Source organism: Gigantopelta aegis, chromosome 2 (assembly GCF_016097555.1).
Source record: "Gigantopelta aegis isolate Gae_Host chromosome 2, Gae_host_genome, whole genome shotgun sequence".
Taxonomy (NCBI): domain Eukaryota; kingdom Metazoa; phylum Mollusca; class Gastropoda; order Neomphalida; family Peltospiridae; genus Gigantopelta; species Gigantopelta aegis.
In genome coordinates this window covers 7,895,010-7,922,966 of record NC_054700.1, presented here as the reverse complement: position 1 = coordinate 7,922,966, position 27,957 = coordinate 7,895,010, and the positions used below count along the sequence as shown (strand labels likewise).

The 27,957-nt window shown below is 40.1% G+C and overlaps 1 protein-coding gene across 1 annotated transcript in view; it reads right to left on the bottom strand.

The window, feature by feature from the left end:
* The window catches only part of LOC121376589 (ADAMTS-like protein 3), a 49,307-nt gene extending 21,764 nt beyond the window's left edge, over positions 1-27,543 (bottom strand). Inside the window, exon 1 of the mRNA XM_041504488.1 lies at positions 26,996-27,543. Coding sequence (XP_041360422.1) covers positions 26,996-27,028 — 33 coding nt within the window. The 5' untranslated portion in view covers positions 27,029-27,543. The remainder of the gene's footprint in view (positions 1-26,995) is intronic.
* Positions 27,544-27,957: the final 414 nt, after the last annotated feature.

Genomic DNA, 27,957 nt, shown 5'->3' with positions numbered 1-27,957 from the left:
TTGTTTCCTGCGTTACTTCGGCAACAAAAAAACCTATGTCAAGTCGACGCACTACTTTCCCTCTCAAAACGAAACTGGGTATTCGATAAAAATGATTATATGCAAGGCAACATCGTTTACCATTTTCAAGATGAAAGGTTTGCGGACCCTTTGATCGTTGATAAGCTGAGAGTAATGACAAGTCATTAAGTGTGCGGCGTCAAGAGGTTACTGGAGTAAACAGTTACAGTTTGGAATGGAAAAGAAAGGAATATATTTTGACCAAGGACATCTCAACACATTTAAATCTGAACGACAAAACCGTTATCCGCGATCAAGACAGCATTTCAATTCTGTTCATTGCAGAGTCGAATGGGTCTCTGTCTAGTGCCTCGTCTATAGGAAGACAGTCACTCTTGAGGAGATCCTTCACTGGACAGTACATCCTTCCTGCAGTACCACAAACTGGACTGCCACTCCTTTACTAACTGACTAAATCAAAACTGACACAGGACATAGCCCACTGGAATAGATATAGCTGTGATAACATGCATTAAAACCTACGGCTATATGGTGTCTAACATACATCCCACAGACTCTCCATTCGGAAAAGTAGCAAGAGACTTTTACACACACTTTTCCATAGGCCATTGTTACATCAGTTGTAAGACACTGATTGGGATAAAAAAAAAAGACAACCCCAAAACCCGGTTTAATATATTTTACGGGTAATGGGTATAGGAAAGCAATGTTTCTTCATGCCATCCATTCTAAAATTGCATATAAATATATCTGGTTGTTTTACATGTAGAGTAGACTATATAGCAACAGCGGGTATCATCCCCAATCCCCCTCTGTCTCCCTTCTCTCCCTCTTTCTATCTCTCTCACTCCCTACCAAGTGTCGAAATAACCGTTTGTTAGACACCAAATAGCAGTAGCTTAAAATGTGCTGATGAGTTGTTACATAAATGCCCCCTTCCTTTGCATTCTAAAACCGTATTAACAAAAAATCTACATACATACGATCATCATGTTACACAATATTGACATCGGGCAACTTTCTTTTCTTAAACAACGCATTATTTATTCAACACTATCAACAATAATTATGGCTTTCGTGTCCTTAACACGTCAGTCAAAATATATTATGCATGCGTACGTAATATGAGCATTGGATATGTCCGTAATATCTGAGTCGTATGTCTACACGGTTGCCTTTATATTGGTTTCGACTATGGATATTATCACTGATCAAACAGCTGGATATCTGTGTCAGAGATAAACTGATAAAGTTCCTCACCTGAATTTGAGCAAACATGACACAAATGGCCCATGGGCCTGTCATCGCGACAATCACCCAGTATGTCCGTCTGCATCCATGCTGTTCACAACGCTTAGATCACATTACACACGGAACAATTCCCATGCTGAGGTTACACAATTTCTCTTTTAGTGCATGCAATCCCAAGCTCTTCAGTACCTGAGGTTTAACTTATAGTAAGTGAGAATTTCTCTGCGATTTGTTTTTGTTTCTGGAACCACAAGAAAAGCTCCATTCATAAAGTATGTAGGTAAGCTACGGAGCATCCGAGACAATCGTGACGAACCAATGAGGTGGCCGTATTTGCATTCGGGCGGAGTCGTGTTCCGCCAGATGGAGCCAAAAATGCACGTGTCCGGTAAAGTCGTTAACGTGCACCGTGATTATCAGTTAGTCCGGAAAGATTGGAGGGAGGCGGGGCTGATGTCCAATAGACGGGCTTCCGTATCGATAAGCTGGTGGCTGCGCGCGAAAGTAATTAGTCAAACATGATGAGTTTTTGGCCAAAATATCCAGGCAATAATAACATCGCATATTGCCACGCGTCAGTGAACACGTACTAAAAACATGGCAGTTGCCCCTGGCAACGTTTTAATGATGGCGAAGGTATCAATGATAAACCCATCTGCTGAATTACATATTGCCCATTGGTTGTTTGAATCATACACAGTACTGATGTTGATTGATAAAAAAAAACCCACAAAAAAAAACCCGCCAACACCCCTAACACCCACCCACTCTAAAAAAAATAATCTATAATACAATACGCAAGGCCTTTTTAAGAGATTCCGATTGTTCTGATCACGTCTCCCCTTTTTATCTGCACTGCCGTTCGCCTTGGGTCTCAAGGATCTTTTTGCAGGCGACTAGTCTACCGCACGCACATCGTGCTAGATATTGTGGTCAAAGATAAATTCCATAAATTCAACAGCAATGTAAGCCACCATCAGGTTGGTTGGTTGGTAAGTTCTTCCGCTGACTTCTTTGGACCACCAGTTAACTACATGGCGGTAGTATTTTGGGAGGAAGCCCAGAGTAAGACCATCACATCCCATCTAAATCTAGAATTAAAATACTACAAATTCAGTTACTAGAAGTTATTGGCGGAGTGTGTTTTAATATCTATTTGTAACAGAAAAATAAACTTTCGATTCGAACCAGGGACTGATAAAAGAGTCCAGGGGCTCAATCAACTCAATATCTTATTTAGGAAGAAGCGGTCCGTGGAAATGGCAGTCCTCTTATCGACAAAATACATGGCAGTGATTCATAGTTGTAGTCACGACCTTGATAAAAAAACATCGTTTGATTCTGCATGGAGTAGAGATACTATTATGAGTGCGATATCTGGTTTTTTCCCTTGATACCACTTTAAAAACAAATGATAAAAAAAAAAAATATATATAAAAATTAAAACACCAACTAGCTAGGTTTCCGCCATAAACTGAAGTGATCGTGAACTAACACATGTTCAGCTTTGAATACGTCTGTTAGTTCATACTTGGATATAAGCGAATAAATTGCTTCTGAAATTTGGAAAGAATTCAACAAGCCATCCCCAACAGAAGCGAAATGACATTAAAATATTTTGGCAACTGAACACCTGCCACTATTATAACAAATTCCATAGATACAAGACCACCAATTAAATCAACAAATTACAAACGAAACAAATCTTCTCTCTTTTCTGTCTTCTGTAACATTGACGTGTTAGTAGAACTTGTTGTGATTATCTGCTCCAGGAGCCCATAGTTTATTTGCTTTAATTATTACAAATATTCACTGGCGTTTTTACAGAAGAAAACAAAATTAAACCACGGGATGTGCGTGTGTATATAATGATGTCTGTTTTGTGCACTGCCAACAATGTGCGCCCTTGGGCACGCAGACATAACACACCTAAGTATACCGTTCGAAATACATGAGATAAGTAGTAGATCTGCATTTACACGATTCGAAATTAATGGACGCATGCCCCTCGTACTGATGGCTTAATTGGTAGATAACTGGAATGGCAAACCCATGATGGTTCACATCAGGGCCGTAGCTAGAATTTAGTATTGGGGGTGGGGGTGGGGGTGTGTGTGTGTGGGGGGTGGGTAACTGAGTAGTTAATAGTCTAAAACTGTTTAAACAGTTAAGAAGAGAATGTTCTTTAAGTTTCTATATTTTTTCCGGATTTTTGTGTTGGGGGGGGGGGGGGCAAGTGCCCCCTTGCTCCCCTCCCCCCGCTAGCTACGGCCCTGTACATGTTCTATGTTTCAGATTGTAAAAAGATAAATCAATTGCTGGACAGCTTCCCATCCGTTTGCTGCTCAGTAGGTAGAGCGCTTGCCTGGGGTGCTGAGATCGATCCTCTCGGTGGGCTTTCTCTGGGGGTTTTATCCAGTGCCAACCACTCGAAAAGGTATATTTGGTCAGAGAAATGTGATGGAATCATTTCGATTCCATCCAGAATTAGTTTCACAATTTGATCTATCTGTGATATTTGTATTTTTGCACAGTTCTTTATACTGTGTTTTATTTAACACTTTAATTTTTATATTGATGTTGATCACCACTTTATTTGTTTGCATTATCATAGTTTGACACCCAATAGCCGATGCATTTTTCGTGCTGAGGTGTCGTCAAACATCCATTCATTCCGTCCCAACCAGTGCCACACGACTGGTATATGCTGTACTGACTGTGGGGAAACTGCATATGAAAGATCTCTTGCAGCTAATGGACAAATGTAGCGGGTTTCCTCTCTAAGGCTATGTATCAGAATTACCAAATATTTGACATCCAATAGCCGAAGATTTAATTAGTCAATGTTCTCTAGTGGGGTGTTAAACAAAAACAGTATATAGTCTTCATAAAATATCTTACATTAAATATATATATATATATATATATATATATATATATATATATATATATATATATATATATATATATATATATATATATATATATATATATACGTGTATATATACATATACTTACTCTTCAAAAAAAGTAGGGGAACCTGAAATATTAATGTTAATATCAACTATTAGACCCAACATACGTTTTGACCACAGACACCCTAGTAAAAAACGTTCAGGTCTGTTTATCAACACACCAAAACACATCCCTTAGTTTGCACATGCATCACGCAGTTGCCCCGTACACCTGCGTGGGGTGTCATTCTCGATTTTGACAATTTCCAGGAAGGTCCATTAATCACTGTGGAACATTATTTCTGTCAATCGTTTTCATTCTGTTGATCATACAGTTGTTATTGTTTTGTTTTTAGTCATTTTTATTGTTTGAATTTGCGATTTACTGATAAAAAAACGTCAACTTTCGTAGTTCACTTCTGACCCCAATCGTCCTTCAAGATCTTCAAAAATCTACTGTAATACTGAACTACCGGTTGTAATGTTTGCCCAATTATTTCACTATTATCATATAACCATTCCCCACAGCTAACATACCTTACACTTTTTACATTTGGAAATTCTTATTAGAGTTCCCCTACTTTTTTTTAAAGAGTATATATATTTCTTTATATATTTTCTTTTTGCAAAAGTCCATGTGACTTTCATGCTGTGGTGTTGTTATCGACAGTCTGGGTTCTCTATAATATTTCTATTCACGTGTATTTCTCATAGAAATCTCTGCCTAATTCGACAAACCGGCAATCTGTCACAGGTGGATCACTCGAATAAAAGTAACCGTCCCTCGAACGTGCTTCACTTGGCACGACTTGGTTCAAAACCCTTCAACGCCAATTGTCAAGCTTGCGGCATTTAGCGGTATCTTCAAGTGACCCTTAATGAAATGACGATCTCTGACATTCCCGTCAGGTGACCCCTATTAAACGAGTGACCTTTTTTACCTTTCCCATTAATGTATGGGGTATCAATTCAGCTACACTCGCTCTTGTACCTAATGTTTGTTTAGAGTCCTATGAACCAAAACGCGGCGTGAAGAGACCTTCACGCCGTGTCAGGTTTTTCTTTACCTGTTGTTCTATGGAGGAAAAGGCGAAACAAGGATGAGTAAATAGTATATAACGTGAAGTTACAGCTTCGTCCAGAACTGTGAGACTTAACAGAACAGTGAGGCATAATTGTTTGTAGTAGAGGTTGACAAATGTTTGAGAAAGTCACTAGCCCTCACAGAAGCTATGGCTAGTGCCATATTAATTGTATTACAGAATTTCCATTAGCCCAGACTAAAATTTCACTAGCCGGGATCGAGGGCTAGTGGTTTTGTCGAACCCTGTAATATAACAGTATTCTGGTTTGAAACTGCTGTAGTAAGCTGTCGAAAACCTAGTCGATAGTTGCTCCCTTGTGAAGATGTAGTCAAAGTTAAAGTTTGTTTTATTTAGCGACACCACTAGAGCACATTGATTTATTAATCATCGGCTATTGGTAAAACAAATTACGTATAGTCTTAAAGAAAATCCGCTACATTTTTCCATTAGAAGCTAGGGATCTTTTATATGCATTTTCCCACAGACAGAGCAGCACATACCATGGTCTTTGATTTACCAGTCGTGGTGCATTGGATTGGACGGGAAAACCCAATCGGAGAATAGGTCCACTGAAGTGGTTCGATCCTACGACGCAAGCACCTCGGGCGAGCGCTCTTCCTAAAGATCCTGCCCATTGTGAAGATGTAGTGAATTCCGTACAGACGAAATAAATTAATTAAGACGGACAGTTCTGGACTAATTTGATGATGGCGAGCTATCTACACCACTACACCGACGTCTCTCGTACTAACAACTATCCGTTAACCCCCTGTCCTGGGCAAACAACCCAGATAGCTCAGGGACGTAGCGTGATCTAGACCTGGGAGGGGGGGGGGGGGGGATCGAATATGAACCAATATGAACCAAGTGGACCCTTTTTCTGTTTTGTTTTTGCACGACCAGAAACTCCATATGTATAAACCTGTATGTTTTAGTTCTGAAAGCGCACCATTTACTTGGGGGGGGGGGGGGGTATGTGCCACGGACAGTGTGCTTGAACATTATTTGGACATAGACATGAAAATCAAGTAAAAATTAACAAAAGCGTTTGAGGAGGGGGGGGGGGGGGGTCAGGTGAGTCAACCGTCGTCCTCCCCTGTGTTGGAGCAAACCTGCGACTTCGCAAAAACGATGAAGACAATTCAAGCAAAATAAGCTGGCCTGAAACCATTTTACCATGTATTTCCATCATTTTACTAACACTATTATTTGTTATTCATGTAAAAATGCGTAGGGATTCGTGTGGAACATTATATGGCTGTTTGATAGTAATGCAAATATAAGAAAACAAAAACGTCGTTATGCAGATTCAGGCATATTTGTTTAATTCGGGCATAAAGCTGCCTAACCCCCCCCCCCCCCCAAAAAAAAAAAAAAAAAAAACTCCCACCAGAAATAGGAGCCCGTATGCCTATGGAAATGAATGATTTATCTACAGCCTAATTACGAATGGGCTTTTCCCATCCCACGACTGGTATACATTAAAAGCCGTAGTATGTGCCGCCATGTCTATTGAACTGGAGCCCCCCACCCCCCACCAGAAATGGGAGCCCGTATGCCTATGGAAATGAATGATTTATCTAAAGCCTAATAAGAATGGGTTTGTCCCGTCCTACGACTGATATATATCAAATATCGTGGTATGTGCCGCCATGTCTATTGAACCATGTCTTGCTACTAATGCAAAAATGCAGTGCGTTTTCATTGAAGACTACTTGTCACAATAATTACCAAATGTTTGACATCCAACAGCCGATGATTAAAAAATAAAAATAAACTTCCAACGGTTTTTGCAAATTCTGGTTTGCATAAAATCTGTAACACTTCGCCAATGAACGCAGACTGACGCAAATTGATAAAATCGCAGATTGTCTGCGTTGATCTGCGACGGTCTGCGTCTCCAATTGAGCTGTTTCTCGTTCCGGCCAGTGCTCCACAACTGGTGTAACAAAGGCCGTGGTGTGTACTATCCTGTCTGTGGGATGGTGCATATAAAAGATCCCTTGCTGCTAATCGAAAAGAGTAGCCCATGAAGTGGCGACAGCGGGTTTCCTCTCTCAATATCTGTGTGGTCCTTAACCATATGTCTAACGCTATATAACCGTAAATAAAATGTGTTGAGTGCGTCGTTAAATGAAACATTTCCTTACTTCGATCTGCGTATATTACATATCCCCTGCGCGTGCTGTAACCTCACCGTGGTGCAGGGGTGTAACATTCTCTTTGAGAATGGCCAATACAGCACAAATTGAAGTTTAGAGTAAAATTCGGTGTCCGTAAAATTCTGTGATATTTGTATTTTTGCACAGTTCTTTACACTGTTTTTGTTTAAACCTTGAATTTTTATATTGATGTTGATCATCACTTTATTTATTTGCATTACCATAGTTTGACACCCAATAGCCGATGTATTTTTCGTGCTGGGGTGTCGTTAAACATTCATTCATTCTATTACATATTTTATAGAAACCTGGTTGAAATCGTTCGGCAAGCCAGACCATTGTAGGTGGGCTTTCTTTTGACCCATTTTACACACAGGTGATAAACAAACTATCCAGGCTCGAAAGGCAGGATTTCGAATTGCTTTACCGTTTCTTTAAACATGACAGGTCCGTTACTGTCAGCAACGCGCTTCATGAACTGAACACGACGCAAATGAACCGCGACAACGGTTACATTGCTGAGGAGAATAACATACCGGCACGATACCAGTCGAGTGAGTGTCACCACCGTAGGAACGGTGCTATAAATCACCGGAAAGTGATGATATGCTACCAAATCAACCGTGCCGAAGTGTGAAAGGTTGCTATGTCGTTAAGAATTAGCCCAGTTCGTGATAACGTTAAGATGTTTAATTGACGTAGGCATGTTTGTTGAACCAAATCACCAGAACGCAACAGCGCAGTGTCAAGAATGTATCAGTGCACCCTTTACCAGTCAATTCTCACATGCATTTAAAATGCACATGTAATATATTCTTGGTGGGCTGCTGGTGCTCACTTGCACCTGCCAGTGCAGGCGGTCCCCCCCCCCCCCTCCTGTCCTGGCCGGCTCTTGTGCCCAGGACAGGCGTGCGCTACAACAACTTGTTCTGAATGTGCACGTAAAACCCTATGACAGGATCTGACCATATTCCTGGAAGGTCAAATTGGAAAATATTAAGTTCAGTTAGTCATATATATATGTATATATACACAGACACACACACACACACACACGTATAGATAGACAGACAGACAGACAGACATTTAGAAATTATTCGATTAATTTTTTCTTTCTTTCTTTTCCTTCCCATAAAAAAGCATGTCCCGCTTTTCTTTACAATACCCACCAAAAAACAAAACAAAACTTTATCATAGATTTAGTGGGGCATCGATTCAATAATTGATCCCATAAAACAACAGTGGCATACATAAAACATAGCATATAACTGGCACCATACCTTAACCTTACGGTGTTTCCTTTACGCAAAAACATAATAACTAATACCACGTACAAAATAATACCAGATTACTGGTACGAACGTTTCGACGTTGCTACAATGAACTTTTAATGTGTGCCAGCAAATATCTATATATAAAAAAATAAATATGTACCGTAGTAATGTTGGTACACAGTGTTCCTACTGGCAGTAGTTAGTGGGGATTTCCCTATTATCTTAGTTGGCAGAACGCTGTTTCTTGCGCAGAGGGTCCTTGGTTCGATTCCTCTCATTGAAGGTTGGTTTAATTGTCAATTTTGTCGCCGACGTGGGGACTGACACAATTAGTACCCAGTTCAGGACCCGTAACTGTTAAACTGTCCATTGCCCACAGCTTGTAATAGTGACCTGCGAAAAGCGAAAAGCAGTCCATTTTTTATACCTAGCAGGTGAAATAAAAATTCACCTGCCAAAATTACCAAAAACATCGCAGGTCATTTTTCAGGAGACAGATGTATGCACTATCATCTCATCTTCTATTTAGCGGAGGCTGAGCTCATGAGTCTGTTATATGTTAATTCTGTAATGCTCTAAAATACATCTGAGAGGTCCTAATTTTCCCACTCCACTTACTCGTGCTGTCTTATTTCCGGAAGGCCACAAGAAATATGGTCTGCTATTTTTTTTTTTTTTAAACCAGCAGGCCATATTTTACTTCCTATTTCGAGCTCTTTTAGCTTCGCTTGAGGTGGAAGTATTGTACAGATGGTAGCTAGTGGGAATTTCCCTATTAGTTAGCTCAGTTGGTAGCGCAGGGTCTGTGCTTATAAACTTTTAGAGTCTAGACTCAATCTCTAATGGCATCACATACATACAATTTGTATGGCGTTGTCATGGCATTAGTGTCTCAGACTCTAATTATTAGAGTCTCGAGTCTAAGACTTTAAAAGTTTTATAAGCACCAGGCCTGGTCTTTGGTGCACAGGATTTGCGGTTCCAATCCCACTAGTTATGTTGATTAATCTATTAACAATAAATAATGAGCCAGTCAAAAACTGAAAATGGTGGTGGTTCTACAGAAAACATACGATTTTCAAATTACCTTTTTAACGAATTAACAATGAAATATATTCGCTACAAAAATACAAAAGCGAAATTTCTTCTCTTGAGACTGACAAAAGCTAGGGAAACCAGCTGTCCATTTTCAGGACATTCTCAAAACAGAGTTACTAGAGTAATAAAACAGAAATGGATAGTATGCTGGCCACACACCCAATAAAGACGTCAATGTGTTTTTTCTCATTATATTTCTAATGGAGTTTCCACCCATCACACCTACTCTATGGGGGAGATCTCAATCGCAGTGAACCGAAGACGTATCAGGGATTACTGACAAATGGAGGTCTGGCCAATCTGTAGAAACCAATTAACTGAGTAACACTCCGGAAACAAGATGCTTTGTTCTGCAACGGTTTTCGTCGAGTAAACGAATCCTAAATGCAGATCCGTGGTGCAAATAGATATATATATATATATATATATATATATATATATATATATATATATATATATATATATATATTGTATTCGTTTCAACTTATTATCGTGCCTATATCCAATTAAGGTTCAAGCACGCTATCAGCTATCTGGGCTGTCTGTCCAGGACAGTGGGTTAGGTGTTAGTGGTTAGTGACAGAGAAGAGCGTGCAGTGGCCTTACACCTACCCATTGAGCCCTTAAGAACTCGCTCTGGGTTGGAGTCGGTACCGGGCTGCGAACCCTGTACCTACCAGCCTGTAGTCCGATGGCGTAACCACGACGCCACCGAGACCGGTTCAAACTGTTTTCTTCAAGTAAATGAATCCGAAATTTAATAAGCATAAGCGTTTTGCCCCTCCCTCCCCCCCCCCCCCCTCCTCAAATTCGGAGGGAAAGGTTACAAATATTCAGGCGAAATGTGGTTGCCTGAAACCTTTTCACCATGTATTTCGACCCACAGTATTAGTTGTAAACCATGTAAAAATGCGTAGTGATTCATTTATAACCCCTATATAGCTGTTTGGCAGTAATGCTAATATCAATAAATATTATTATCCAGATTCAGGGACTTTCGTTTAATTCGGGCAACAATCAGCCTAACATATTATGAAAAGCCGTGTAAAGGTATATGCTATTCTGTTTGTGGAGCTCGCCTGTAAAAACACCCCTCATTGCCGCTCTTTAAAAAGCACAGGGTGCGATCTAGCCTAGTTGATAGAGCGCTCGTTTGAGGTGCTTACGTCGTAGGATCGAATCACATCAGTAGAACTATTCTCTGATTAGGTTCTTCCCCGTCCCAACCAATGCACCATGACTGGAATATCAAAAGTTGTGGTATGTACTGTCGTGTCTGTGAGAAAGTTCATATGAAAGATCCGATACGGTGGGAAAATGTAGCGGGTTTCCTCTCTAAGACTATATGTAAAAATTACCAAATGTTTGACATGTAATGTGCTCTTGTGGTGTCGTTAAACAGACACGGCGGAAATATATTGGGGGGGGGGGGGGCTGACCGAGATCGAGGGCGCAATGCAAGGTTTCTAGGGGTTTCGTGGTATGTTCCCTCGTAAAAGTTTGAAAACTAGATGTCATGAAATGCAATTTCCTGCATTCTACATGTAAAATTCATCTCTGCCTTAAGATTTATTACTAATATTTTTTATTCAGAATTACTGGGGGGGGGGGGTAGAGCCTCCCCAGCAACCCCCCCCTCCCCCCCCGCGCCTGAACATTACCAGTAATAATCAGACCACGTCAACAATGGAAACAATCTACGACATTTACCAAATAGTTGAAAGGTAATATAAGTGGCGGTAGCGGGGTTTCTTTTCCTCTTAAAACTTCAAACCAAGGGTTTTACTCTCTTACACTCCAAACCATATATCAAAACCAGCATCTGTTTGACGAATAAAGGTTAGAAAATGTGTTTAAGGTATGCAAGAGGGGAAAAAAAAGCCTATTTGTTTACATGTTATTTGAATTGCATCGTTGTTAAGGTCCAGTTAATGTTTAATTTCCCTCATCGCCAAAGGCGTAGTGCGGTAATGCGAACAGCATAACTGAAGAAAAACATGTAACGATAATGTTATCTTTTGGTGCATCATTTAAGATGGAGTTTTCTTCTTTCTATAATCTCAGTTCTTTCTTTCTTAATTCTTTCTTTTCCTCTCTTTTTTCCACCATCACAAACACTGAGAATAAAGAATATAAAAATAATTTCACCTTTAGGTAAGCGAGTTATTTATAGTGCACTGTATACGAGTAGCGCAGACGTTTACCCTTGCTGAGTTTTTGATGTCAGGTTATTTACGTCTGCGACAGGTGGTTCTAATCTGGTCTTTAATATTCCATGCAGCTTGCATACTCCACGGAAATAAGCAGGTCTTAGAACATATAGTTTATTTTTTCTTTAGTCCGTGTATTGATGAAGGTCTGTGCCGTGGACTACTACATTTGATGAAATGTGGTCAAGCAAATCCACATGGTCTGTTAGAAATTTTGATCATGGAATGGGGGGGGGGGGGGGGTTGGAAGGCATTGGAATGAAATAAAGGTGAGGGGAATTTGGGGAGTGATAATTAGATGGGAAATATTGTCACTCAGAGAAAGAGAGGGGAGACAGACAGACAGACAGACAGACAGAGAGAGAGAGAGAGAGAGAGAGAGAGAGAGAGAGAGAGAGAGAGAGAGAGAGAGAGAGAGAGAGAGAGAGAGAGAGAGAGAGAGAGACACACACACACACACACACAGACAGAGACAGAGGACGTATTGATGAAGAAATACTATTGCAACTCTGTTTCTGTTGCACTTTATACCACCAGATGCTTAAAAACATACCTGATTCACATATTTATATCGTCTGCTGATTACAAAACTGTCGTCTGATACATATATGTATTGATATCGACTGCTGTTTTATAACTTGTTATTCACATTGATATGGTCTGCTAATTACAAAACTATGTTGTCTGATTCACCTATTGTTATCGTTTGTTGATTACAAAGCAAATGTATGTTGTCTGATTCACCTATTGATAACTGCTTGCTCATCACGTGGTCATAACGTTTGATTCACATACTGATCTGGTTTGTTGATAGTAAAATCATTGTCGTCTGATTGTCATATCAATAGTGTCAGAATTGCGTCTTGATATCGTCTGCTAATTACAACCCTATGACGACTTTTTCATTACTGATATCGTCACATGAAATATGTTTGCAAGTATCATATTTCATTATTTTTAAATTTATTAAAATTAATCAACCACATGCATACTCTTTGCATAATTAATTTGAGAATATCAAAATTGTAATGTACACCCACTGAACGTAAACAGTCGTTTCCCCCAAGATCACGTGACTAAAAATATTAACTACTATACAGAAACATCTGCGTCACGTGATGGTTTTCAGTCTTCCTCTTTTAGATACTTTGGTCTTAATAAAGTTTCTGTGATGTCACTTATTTAACCTGTCGGCCACCCGGTGTCAATTTTCCCCCAACAAATCAAATTCTACAAGTAAACGAAATTGATAGTAATTTATTATTCGACGCCCAATAGCCCATATGTTTTGAGTGCTGGGGTGACGTTAATCATGCGCATGTAGTTGGAGGTAAAATCTTTGAATTTTAAAACAAAAACAAAAACTGTCAATACTTTTGTCGAGACTTCCATTGTTATTTTGATAGAGCCCCTTTAAAGGCATACTGTCACAGATTTAAGGACCTTATTTCTCAAAATATGGATAATAAATAAAAATTACATTAATTGTTGGAAACCAAATCTAGCTATCGCATCACCTTAACTGAACCATGATGAAGTGAAATCCATATCATCCCTCTTGGCAATTTTAATTTTTGAATTATGGACCATTGCCATAATTCAATTATTTTTACAAAATGTCATTAATAAATAGAGTATGGTGGTTACGAAGATGGTTGAATAAAGTACATTTAGGGACAAATAAAATTATTTTTGTTCAGGTAATACTTTGTTAGACCATTAACTAGGTCAGTGGTCTGTGACAGTATGCCTTTAATTTCTGCTTGCTAAATATGATGTCGTCTGATTTACGTATAGTATCTGATTGACAACCCCATATCGTCTGCGAATTACGAGACACACACACACACACACACTACTGTCTGCGTCACTGGCGCATTGTTATTCAATTTTTTCCCACGTGCAGACCTCACAAGAAGTTTCTCGCCGATGTAAAACCGTGGTATGTATCACCTTCAGACATAAACCAATTGATTTATGTACATATTAGAACACGATAACTTACCTAGTGTTGACCAAACTGCTTTGAGGGGTGGGACTGATGGAAAAAGGGAACGTGGAACAACTCGTGAAAATTGCAACCCAATGAAATTTTAAAAAGAAGCTAGAATAAAGAGGCACCTGAATATATTTAGGCGGAGAAGGGTTCCTTGGTTCTCCCCACGCCTAAATCCGCCTCTGAATTGCGAAATATTATAACGCCCAGTCTGAGACACAAACACGAAACTCAGCCCACTAATTTTGTAAAGCTGTACAAACTGATATCCCTGGATTAGCAGTCAATCTCTCAGTAAACATAATATTTCAACCTGAGAGATAGATATAATATATAGTCAGTGACTTTGACAGCTCTGGTGGCAGGATTTAGCTCAGTCGGTTGAGTGCTCGCTTGAGGTGCTTGCGTCACAGGATCAAACCACCTCAATGGATCCATTCAACTGATTGGATCCACCACAACTGGTCAAAGGCCGTGGTATGTGCTTTCCTGTCTGTGGTAAAGTGCATATAAAAGATCCCTTGCCGCATTAAGAAAAATGTAACGGGCTTCCTTTGATGACTACGAGTCAGAAATACCAAATGTTTGACATCCAATAGCCGATGATTAATCAATGTGCTCTAGTGGTGTCGTTAAACAAAACAAACTTTAACTTTGACAGCTCTGTGGTTGGGTGGAGTTAGCCCAGTCGGTATAGCGCTCGTCTGGGGTGCTTTAGTCGTAGAATATAGCCTCCTTGGTATTATCAAATTGGGGGTTCCCCTCCCAACCAGTGCCCCACGATTAGTGTATCAAAGGCGGTGGCATGTGCTGTACGGTCTGTGGGAAAGTGCATATAAAAGAGCTCTGGCTGCTAATGTTTTTAGCGGGTTTCTTCTAAGATTATATGTCAGAATTGACATCCAGTAGGCGATGATTAATAAATTAATGTGCTCATGTGGTGTCGTTACACAACACAAACTTTCAACTTTGACAGCTCTGTGACTAGGCGGAGTTCGCTTAGTCGGTAGATCCCTTTGCCTGAGGTGCTTTGGTCGTTGGGTGTAGCCCCCCATTCTCTAACTTGGGTTTCCCGTCTCAACCAGTGCCCCACGACTGGTATATCAAATGATATGGTAGGTGCTGTTGTGTCTTGAAAGGTCTATATAAATGATTCCTTGCTGGTAATGGAAAAATGTGACAATTCAAATAAAAAATTAACCATGTCTATATCCATTACGGTTCAAGCATGTCTATCCTAGGGTCAGTCTCTGGAATGGTCAATCTCTGGTATGGCCAGCGTCTGGGTCTGCAAAAGACAGACATTTACCAAATTTGTAGGACAATTTTGAGGGTTTCTTCTGAAACTATATGTCAGAGAGAACCTACGGAATACAACAGCTTTTGTTCGAGCCACTGAGGTCCCTGTCTGAGCGTACGACGACAAAGAAGAAAAATATGTCAGAAGTATCACATGTTTGACATCCAATAGTCGATTATTAATAAATCAATGTGCTCTCTCTCTAGTGTTGTCGTTAAACAAAACCAACTTGGTTTTGATTTTAGTAAGGTTATGGACCGGACGTTATTCATAAGGCGGGTAACGTGTATGTGTCTTTGTTCTTAGTAAGGGCGGGACGTAGCCCAGTGGTAAAGCACTCACTTGATACACAGTCGATTTGGGATCGATCCCCGTCATTGGGCTATTTCTTGTTCCAGCCAGTGCACCACGATTGATACATCAAATTCCGTGGTATGTGCTATTCTGTCTGTGGGATGGTGCATATAAAAAATCCCTTGCTACTAATGGAAATATCTGTGTGGTCTTTAACCATATGTCCGACGCCATATAACCGTACATAAAATATGTTGATTGCGTCGTTAAATAAAACATTTCCTTCCAACTAATGGAAAAGTGTAGCGAGTTTCCTTTCTAAGACTATATGTAACAATTATTAAATGTTTAACATCCAATAGCCTATGATTAATAAGTCAACCTGCTCTACACTAGTAGTGGTGTCGTTAAACAACACAAACTGTGACTGTTTATTCATATTATCATAAGGTAAGTGAATCTTCCCTATACCTTTCACAATAAATTCCTTTATCATATAACAACGGAGTCACATTTGACAGTTTCGATTATATTGAAAGTTATTTAAAAAATATATATTGTTTCCAGCTCCGAACTCCTTCATTAAAATATGGGATCTACAGTATATGTCGTTTTTTATGGAGCAAAAAAAAAAAAAACAATTTTTTTTTTTTTAAATGGTCTAAATATAATTCTGAACGTCAAGACAATCTCCAAAGAGCATCATAAATGTTTTACTAGCTCTTTATCGATTGTGTTATCCTTTCATAGTCCCCACCCACTTACACTTTCTATTATATAGCATGCAATATACATGTCATATAATATTACCGGTATATATTAAATGTTCTGTGGTGGAGTATATGAGAGTCGTAAATCTTCTAGAGATAGCGTGCACTTTACACCAACACGAGTCCAAGACATGAACACAAATCACAAATCATCGGCCGAGACATGCTCTTAAGTTAAGTATACATAATAAATAATTTTATTAATTATGTTATTTAGTGTTTATTTTTGTATGGGTTCTCTGTATTAGAATATAGCTGGTATGTCAAGGTTGTGGTATAATGCTGTGGTCGTGCCACACCAGGGGGTTAATGCAACTTACAGTGTCTGGCTACGTCCTGTAGCTTGTAATATAGGCTAGATCGAATTCTTGTATCTTTAAGTTACGATGGAATTTGAGCAAAATAAAATCAAGGACGACATTAAAGAACTATGGAATGGTAGTGGTAGCAGTAGTAGTAGTAGTACTACTACTACTACTAGTACTACTACTACTACTACTACTACTAGTAGTAGTAGTAGTAGTAGTAGTAGTAGTAGTAGTACTAGTAGTACTATTAGTAGTAGTTGTAGTAGTAGTAGTTGTAGTAGTAGTAGTAGTAGTACTAGTAGTAGTAGTAGTGATGGTGGTAGTACTAGCAGTAGAATAGTAGTAATAATTATAGTAGTGATGGTGGTAGTACTAGTAATATAATAATATAATAGTAGTAGTAGTAATAATAATTAGTAGTAGTAATTATACTAATTATAATAATAGTAGTAGTAGTAGTAGTAGTAGTAATTATAATAATAATAATAATAGTAGTAGTATTATAATAATAATAATAGTAGTAGTAGTAGTAGTAGTAGTAGTAGTAGTAGTAGTAGTAGTAGTAGAACAGAACAGAACATAATAGAATATATATTTAACGACACCCCAGCACGAAAAATACATCGGCTATTGTGTGTCAAACTATGGTATAGAAGTAATAGAGACGAGTAGTAGTAACAGTAGTAGTAGTAGTAGTAGTAGTAGTAGTAGTAGTAGTAGTAGTAGTAGTAGTAGTAGTAGTAGTAAATGGCGTAGCCAGCATGAGGCAGACGAGGCGCTTGCCTCATCTGGAATTTCCCCAGATTTATTTAATTTTTCCCATGACACTGATATTTATTTTACAGGTCTGGGTTTGTCTCGGCGGTTTTTTTTTTCTCTCTGGCTACGCCCCAGGTAGTAGTAGTCGCAGCAAACGTAGCAGTAGTTACTTAGTAGTATCATATGTATTGTGCATCACCAGGTTCAATGGGAATTTGTCATATACAGTGTACTTGAACCTTCACTCTATTCAAAGCATAATAGCAGATTTATGAAAAGTATAATCATGAGATTATATCCCCTCAGCGTCTGCGCACACTTATTGATAATAGAAAGGAAATGTAAATCTATAAAGTGAAAAGAAAGGCATTGCACGGATTGTCGTTTTTCCGAAACAGGATTCCGAACAAACTATCTCAATATTGTTCGTTCATTGTTCCTGTATGCATGTCACATTTTGTTTCGTCACGTCCACATTTTCTTCCAACAAGTGTCCTGACTTCAAAATGATTTCAAACCTGATCCAAATTAAACAGTAGTGGGCCGGAAGAAACACCTGACCCAAATGGAAAATCGGTTGCACGTGAGAAGTGAAATGTGGCACGCGCTGCCAAGCAAAGGGTCGGCGTGGTTCGTGCTGTTTTCAATGAAAGTAAATGAAAAACACACTCCACCGATGGAAAGTCAAGTCTGCCCTAAATAGGTATTAAGTGAATGAACAGAAAGCGCTGAAAATGTCCCAGGGGGAACATAATCCTTTGAAATACTATATCTTCTTGGTGGAATGCGATAATCCTAACGACAGGATTTACAGTTGGCTGTGACCGACTTCATATTTTTTTTTTTTTTTTTTTTTTTTTTTTTTTAGAAAGAAATGGACTGGAATAAAACAGCTATCTGGTAATATCTAGATAGATATTCGTAAATTTTATGCAGTTCAGTTCAGTTCAGTTAAGCCTAGTTTCAATGTAATCTGAAAATAGATGGTCAAATATTATCTTAGTCTTACCGAATGGACTTGCTCTCATTTAAACCGCTACGTCACAGGTATTAAAAAAAAAGTTTGCTTTGTTAAACGACACCACTAGAGCGCATTAATTTATTACTCATCGGCTATTGGATGTCAAACATATGGTAATTCGGACATATAGTCTTAGAAAGGAAACCCGCTACATTTTTTCATTAGTAGCAAGGGATCTTTTATATGCACCATCCCAGACAGGATAACACATACCACGGCGTTTGATATACCAGTCGTGATGCACTGGCTGGAACGAGAAATAGCCCAATGGGTCCACCGACCGTCCAATAGTGTAGAATCTATTCAAAATATTTCAGTATTAAAATACCCCATGCATATTTCTTTTTGCACGCTACAAATTATGCCCTGTAATGAATGTGTCATTATGTGATAAATACATTAAAGCTGATGATGGCCAGGGTGCAGGGGTGTCATTAAACAACCATTTTCAATACGAAATCTTCTCGGACATTAAAAAAATATATATATTTCTAAAAACGCAGACCAGACCACCTGTTTCGGGGACCGACCTTTATTAAAAATTCTTCTGGAATCTGTCACATCGTGACACGTGTTCAGGCTATCAACAGATTTCTGGGACAGATACACGTAGACATACACAGAACATTTGAACACGTGCGCATGTCTTCGCAGCTGTCAAAGGTTGAATCCTGTCCACATTTGTAATGGTACGTCCACGTTTTGGGTCGGGACATAGCCAAGTGGGAAAGCGCTCGCCCGATGCGAAATCCGTCTAGAATCGATTCCCGTCAATGGGCCCATGGGGCTGTTTCTCGTTCCAGCCAGTGCATCACGACTGATATATCAAAGGTCATGGTACTAGTATATACTATTCTGCCTGTGAGATGGGTCTTATAAAATATTACTTGGAAAAATGTATCGGGTTTCCTCTCTAAGACTATTTGTCATAATTACCAAATGTTTGACATACTATAGCCTATGATTAATAATTCGATGTGTTCTAGTGGTGTTAAACAAAACAAACTTTAACATTCGTTCATGTTATACACGGGGCATTGCAAAGAGCACATAACAGGTTGTTCTATACCAAATAAAATCTCATAGATGAGAATGTTAACTTCAGTGGCTAAACATATTATATGCCATATATTAATCAAATTGTGACCCGTAAATATGAATACTACAACCCCTTCCGAGGGGGTCTCCCAAAGTAGTAAATGAAAAAGGTTCAATCTTTCATGGCTCATTTTCGATATAACTGGTTGTTTTTAAAACACCCCTAGTTTGGCACAAAAGTGTAGTACTTAGTTTTCTAGGTACCCCATACATGTTTCAAATACAAAGATCTTTGATACAGTGGTACTGGATGAAATACATTTGCATACATTTATTGCCCAGATAAAACCTTTTGGGGGAAACAAACACTGTCACATTTATCATCAATGTAACGACATGTAGTATTAACTGCTCTATCAAAAGTTTAGTGCACTTTGAACTTCGACCAACCGGGATATTATTTGGTACAGTGCTTCCTGTAGTAAGTCAAAATTAATTTTATACGAAACAGATAAAGTACATACCTCTGAAAATCAGGGTCAATGACTTTAAATAAAGGAATTTGAGTAGACGAGGTTTAGGCTGCTATCCATCTCCATCGCTATAAATGTAACACTCCATGCATCTTGTGGTGTTTACAACGTGTAAGTGCATGTTCACAGTAAATCCATGACCGATAGCTGTCTGTCGTGCGCTGATATGTACAGTAAAGCATATATGCTTTAAAACTGTGGCATTTGTTAACATAATTATATGTATCTCATTTTAAATTAAAATATGTCTTAACAAAAGAACATGCAGCGTAGTTTCATCATTTCCAAAATTTTGTGTATTCCTGACGATGGTTCTATAATATAGATTATTTTAAGGTTGAAAAATACAAAACATTTGTTTTCATAAGTCGCCATCCATAAATCAAATAATTTGTTAATAAATACATTTTCTAAGACTAACAAGCCATAACATTATAATTCGGATACATTTGCCTCTTCCCATATAATAATGGATAATCCCACTAATATTAAATATTCATATGCAGCATTCATAATACATGTATATTATATGGTAAATCTCCAATGTGCTCGAGTTTTGCCACCTTACGATATGGAAGGAGCTGTACATCTCCAATGCACTCGTATTGTACAGAGATACGATACGATTCGGTATTAATATCAAAATAGTTTCTGCATTTCAAACTCTTTCACATTTAAAGTACAGATACATGCCGACTTTATTTCCCTTTGATTGCACGTAGTGCAGTATCACACCTTTCAGATTCAAACTCCTTCACAATTAAAGTACAGATATCTGATATTATATGATAATATTTCTTTCTGATTACATGCAATGCAGTCCGGTACCTTTCAATTTCAATTATTTTACATCAAAGTACAGATATAGTCTGGTAGTATAGAATTCCCCTCCGATTGCAAGCAGTGCAGTCTTGAATCGTTCAATTTCAAACTCGTTTACGGTTAAAAGTACATATACGAAAATTATGTATGATGATTGTATTTCACCGATTACATATAATTCATTGTTAGACGTAAAGTTTTCAAACTCTCTGTCATTCAAAGTTATAATACGAATATAATGTGGCTGTATTGCCGTACAATTACAATTAAGTGCAATCTTCCACCTTTCAAGTACAGATATCTGATCCTCCGATTACACTGCAGTCTTGTTATTACGCACACCGGAAATGTACTGGATGAAACGAAGTATGTGATCGGGCAGGAGGGGGGAATTGTTCTGCGGACGATGTTTTCTTTGAAACAGGTGCCAGGTGGACTGAGACATCAGGGCAGCACAGACGGCCGTGACAGCCACAATGACGACGTCAATCAAGTGAATTATTAACCTTTCATGGACCGTCAAGGACCGACAATCCATTTTGTCTGACGGGCATCACTCAGCGGACTAATGTCGAAAAATCTGTTATCATCTGTGGTCACGTGACGCCCGACATGACAATCACGGCAACCACACATGGCGTCGGCGACCGGCGACGACGGCAATGATGTCTTCCCGACAGACGCTAATTACTGCATTGACAAGCGCGCGCGCGTGTGTGTGGGTCCTCGCTTTCGTTAGAATCGCAGGCATTGTTGGCTATAATCGAATTGTCAACTCGACTTAATAACGACGCGTCGAAACATCACTGACTGCACGGTTAACCGCGACAGGTGAACAACCAGCACCATATAGAACAACTGGAATTACAGTAAATGCAATTCGGTTAATTCCGGTGTATTGTACGGTACATTCACAAATTCACAAGCGGCAATTGTATCTTTAATAGTCCGGGCGGTAGGTAATCGCTTTTCGGGACGGGAGGCAGGGAGTATGATATAATCGGCCTCGGTGGTATAGTGGTAAAAACATAGGGCACATGGCTGGTATGTACTGCTGGTATGTACTGGATTCGTATCCATGCTGTCATTAAGAGAACTAAGTGCTCTATGAGATGCAGGGCCACTACGCCTACGACATGTCTCATTCTCATTATCTCTCTCTCTCTCTCTCTCTCTCTCTCTCTCTCTCTCTCTCTCTCTCTCTCTCTCCCCCTGTCTGTCTGTCGCTCTCTATCCATCTTTTTTTCTCTCCCTGTGTCTCTCCCTTTCTGTCTTTTCTCTCTATCTACCCTCTACCCCCCCCCCCCCCCCTCTCTCTCTCTCTCTCTCTCTCTCTCTCTCTCTCTCTCAGCACTAAGAACTGGAAACCAAGAGTGATACCTTTAACACTGTCGAGTCACTGAAGTACTGGACAGTGCCTCGCTGGGGTGCAGGGAGAGCAGCTGTAGACTACCCTAGAACATTAAAAACATATTTTTCTTTTTAGGTTAAATGTGCCATCTTTGTCTACCTGGTAAAGACCATCTGTTACATGTCAGGTCACAGTGTTTAACGTGCACATTCAGAACAAGCTGTTGTAACGCACGCCTGTCTTGGGCACATGTGCCGGCCTCGGCCTCTTCTGTTACTGTGCCCTGATTCTGTTTGTACTGCCACCACATTTAGGGGCGGGATCCAGCTCCGGCGGAAGAGTGCTTTGGTCGCAGGATCGAACCTCCTCAGTGCACTCATTCTCCGATTGGGTTTTTTCCCTATGCGAACCATCCGACGCCATATAACCGTAAATAAAATGTGTTGAGCGCGTCGTTAAATACATCATTTCCTTCATTTCCATCCGAACCAGTATCCCTCGACTGGCATATCAAAGGTCGTGGTATGTGTTGTCATGTCTGCTGAAAAGTGCGTATAAAAGATCCTCTGCTGCTAATGGGGAAAATGTAGTGAGTTTCCTCTACGACTACTCATCAAAAATTACCAAATGTTTTAATTTAACTGTTGAATTTTTACACTGATGTTGTTCATCACTTCATTTTTGCATTTACTGTAGTTTGACACCCAACAGTCGATGTGTTTTTCATGTTGGGGTGTCGTTAAACATTCATTCATTCATTCATTCATTCATTCATTCATTCATTCATTCATTCATTCATTCATACATTCATTCATTCATTTTGCAATAGCCGGTGATTAATAGGTGTAGTGGTGTCGTTAAATAATACACATTTGAACTTTTAAAAAACGTTTCATACTGTCATTCCCCCCCCCCCTCCCCCCCCCCCCCCCCCCACTAGTTTTCAGGGTAGGTGCATCCCTGCTTATTATGCAAGGAAGCGTGGACGTTTTCGTTTGTTGTTTGTATACATGTAACTGATGCACCATGGGCAGCATCTATACAAGTGTTACTCTGAATTATTAAAGTGTCAGAAAGAATTTAATACCTTCTATTAAAAACCGAACAGAGCGAAGCCAACAATACATACTACAGAACGCTGGTGATCCTGTATTCCGAACGCCTGACAAATCCTGCATGGTGGTCCAGAGAAAACAAACAAGGTTTTGTACGCCGGGACCATGTTTTTGTGTCAGTAGCTCATGTATATGTACCTATTTATTTGACTGGCAAGAAAATCTGTCGACCATATATCAACTCTTTTTTTTTTTTGAGAAAATAAAAAGCGAAAGCGAAAGAAAAAAAAAAAAGAAGAAGTAAAAAGAAAAAGATATTGGAGAAAAAAAAAAAAAAAAAAAAAGTAAGGAAAGGAAACTTTTGTGTATAAACATCAGAGCAAATTGAATATTCAATGGTTATTTAGCGTCTGGTGTATGGAGAGAGAGAGAGAGAGAGAGAGAGAGAGAGAGAGAGAGAGAGAGAGAGAGAGAGAGAGAGAGAGAGAGAGAGAGAGAGAGAGAGAGAGAGAGAGAGAGAGAGAGAGAGAGAGAGAGAGAGAGAGAGAGACAGAGAGAGAGAGAGACACACACACACAGAGAGAGAGAGAGAGACAGAGAGAGACACAGAGAGAGAGAGAGAGAGAGACAGAGAGAGACACACAGAGAGACAGAGAGAGAGAGAGAGAGACAGACAGAGAGAGAGACAGACAGACAGACAGACAGAGACAGACAGAGAGGCAGAAAGAGACAGACAGATAGGCAGAAAGAAAGAAAGGTTTTATTTAACGACGCACTCAACACATTTTATTGACGGTTATATGGCATCAGACATATGGTTAAGGACCACACAGTTTGAAAGGAAACCCGCTGTCGCCACTACATGGGCTACTCTTTCCGATTAGCAGCAAGGGATCTTTTATTTGCGCTTCCCACAGGCAGAACAGCACAAACCATGGCCTTTGTTGAACCAGTTATTGATCACTGGTCGGTGCAAGTGGTTTACACCTACCCACTGAGCCTTGCGGAGCACTCACTCAGGGTTTGGAGTCGGTATCTGGATTAAAAATCCCATGTCTCGACTGGGATCCGAACCCAGTACCTACCAGCCTGCAGACCAATGGCCTAACCACTACGCCACCGAGGCCGGTAAGAGGCAGAGAGAGACAGACGCCGTCGATCCTACGACCCACAAACAAGACAATACATACCAAGGTCTTTGATGTGCCAGTCGTAAGGTACTGCTGGTGATGGGGGGACTGGGACGGGCGACAGAGACCATCGTGGACGATCGATCCTATGACGCAGCCAGGCGAGCACTCTACCCACCTGACCGAGCTACATCCCGCCATCTACAAACCCAATGGAGTTTTCGTGTGCCGCAGCTGGTTTCACGTGTTGTGTTATGACTTCAACATTATCCTTCTGTACTGATGTTGCCAGGATTTTATACTGGGGGCCACCCAAACAATGTCCCATTTAATTCGACGTATCTTTCATCAAACTGAATTTCATACTCAGCTTGATGACAGATACATTAGACTAGATCGTACTCGTCCATGTCCTGTTAGGACAGGCTATGGAGCATTGCTCAATGACCCCCCCACCCCCCCCCCACCCCCCCGCAACAGGGCTGGATCCATGAAATATCAAACTCGTGAAAATTGGAAATTGAAATTTGAAGACATAGGTCTAGAGATAAAGAGAGAGAGAGAGAGAGAGAGAGAGAGAGAGAGAGAGAGAGAGAGAGAGAGAGAGAGAGAGAGGAGAGAGAGAGAGAGGAGAGGGAGAGAGAGAGAGAGAGAGAGGGGGGGGGTAGGTAGAGGGACAGGCACACTTGAATTTTTTTAAATGTATTTAGTGAGGGAGGGACGGGCCCCCTGGTCCCCCATAGATCCGCCTCTGTGGCTACACCAGTACATTTGGAGTATGATAACACGGACTCGGAGACTCTCCAGGCTACCAACTAGTAATAAGGTTTGTCTCTTTTACAAAAAAAGTCCCTGGCTTCGGCCCTGTGTTGTTTACCGAGCGGCAATCACAAGTATATCCTAATTTGCACACACGTGACCTCCGGGGTTAACCACACACTGATGATAGCACCCTGTTTGTACATATACCATACCACGCCTTCACCGCCGACCATTCCAAATTGCAGACACTAATTCTCAGTAAATAACCACGAAAGAACCAAAACATGAAGATAATACACGCACGATTTGCTGGAAAAGACTGGATGCATATAGTTGCTATAATAAATATATACATTTCAATTAATATAGAGTAGGTGTTTCAGTCAGTTGTAAGTAATTCTGTTATGTTTATTTAGTGTCACTAGCCGGTTTATTGATACGTAATGGTTTTTAAGAAATAAAAACGGAAATGACGCATTGACCAATGGAAGTTAACAAATTGTCCCGATTTCAGATTATATACTGCGATGAAAAGAAAGAAAGAATCACAACAGAGTTACTAAAAGATTGGACGCGCAGAAATGTTAGATTATATATATATGAGTGACGTGTTAGGCAAAACGTTTGTATGCAGTTTTGGGAATGTCAGTTTTTCTAAAGACGTTTCTCGCTCCAGCCAGTGCACCAGGACCGGTACATCAAAGGCCATGGTATGTGTTATCTTGTCTATGGGATGGTGCGTATAAAAGATCCCTTGCTGCTAATCGAAAAGAGTAGCCCATGAAGTGGCGACAGCGGGTTTCCTTCCTCAATATCTGTGTGGTCCTTAACCATATGTCCGACGCCATATAACCGTAAATAAAATGTGTTGAGTGCGTCGTTAAATAAAACATTTCCTTTCCTTTCTAAAGACGAAACAGAATGGATATGTTATGCTAGGTACTGAGGGACGATATCTAGCTCGGTCACTATAGCACTCGTCTGAGGATCGAACCCGCTTGGTGGACCCATTCTCTGACCGGGTTTCTCGCACCAATGCACCATGACTGTCTTGCCTGTGAGAAAGTACTGATGGGAAATTTTAAAATGTAGCGGGTTTCCTCATAATTACTAAATGTCTTACATCCAAAAACCGATTCTGGACTGGTATATCAAAGGCTGTGGGTTGTGCTATCCTGTCTTGAGGAATGGTGCATTTAAAAGATCCCTTGGGAAAATGTAGCGGGTTTCCTCTTTAAGACTATATGTCAAAATTACCAAAATGATATGTCTGACATCCAATAGTTGATGATTAATAAATCAATATGCTCTAGTGGTGTTGTTAAACAAAACAAAATTCGGGGTGGGTTAGAGCATAACCTTAGTAGTAATAATTACGTTTATACACCGATCTGTCCTTTATAGAGAGGTAGTTGTAATATAAAAGTTGTTATTTTATGGAAAGTTAGATTTATACCTTATGCATGTACTCACTAAAGCTGCATGTACAGAGGGGGATTCAGGGGTCGACACACACACCCATCAACAATGTTTTGGTTTTTTAAATGTATTTTACGGTCTCGATCCCCTCAAGGAACTTTACTCACCAGTCTAGACCCCCCCCCCCCCCCCACACACACACACCACACACACGCACACGCAGAGAGAGAGAGAGAGAGAGAGAGAGAGAGAGAGAGAGAGAGAGAGAGAGAGAGAGAGAGAGAGAGAGAGAGAGAGAGAGATACTCTCTCCCCGCCTAACCTGCATAAATTCCTGCACACACACGTGCCTGTATGATTAAGAACCAAAATATTCGACTTACCACAAAAACAGCAACGACTCGAGGAACACACATTGTCTGGGTCGGGAATATTTTCTAGTTGCAGTCGTTTTCCTTCACATCAGTTTTGTCGAACTATTGTTCACGAGTATACTTCAAACCGAACATTAACCGGCGATGGTTTGGTCTGCCGCTTATCAAAACATTGTCACTAAGCTGATCACGCACAACGAAAAAGTAGAAAAAAATATGATTTGCAGAAATCCAAGAAGATATTAGCTCGTAGATGATAGACAAATTATAAGTGCACGCTGACAGGTAGAACAGTAGGTTAAAAATTATAATCCAAAGGTATCGAGGTACGCTGATTCAAGGATAACACGATTTTGATTTACTGTTATTTTGTCGGTGTGATTCGAACTGACGCTCTAACTCAAGTGCTATCCATGAGCGACTCTGATAACCCAAAATCCGCCCACCTGTCTCGAGTGCTCTCGATATTCCACTGCCGGTCCCTTGCAGCATATCACGTTAAATGGGCAGGCCCACTTGACGGTCACAACGGACCCTCGCCGTCCAGCACGGTAAGTGGTACACCCTATATCGTTCAATTGTCGGCGTGCGCGCGCGTCGCCCAAACTAGACTGAGACGTGCGCTGCGATTGGACGGAGTCTGTTGACAGTCCGTCGAGTGTATTTTGGTTTATATACCCAGGCCGCTGATATGATAAGCAGCGGCGCGGTACACGATTGTTTCTCGATCGACCACAAGTAAAAGGGTGAAGTGTATCAACACATGCGTGTGATAATCCACGACTTTAAGATCCCGTTAGATTCACTTTAATGAGCTGATCGTCTACATTGTTGTTGGTCAGTCTCGAGATAAGGAACCATTAAACGTAGGAATCGAAAGTGGGAGGTGGGTAATACCCGTCAAAATCTGAAGGTTATACTTTACACCTCCCCCTCCACACACACACACACACACACACACACACACACAC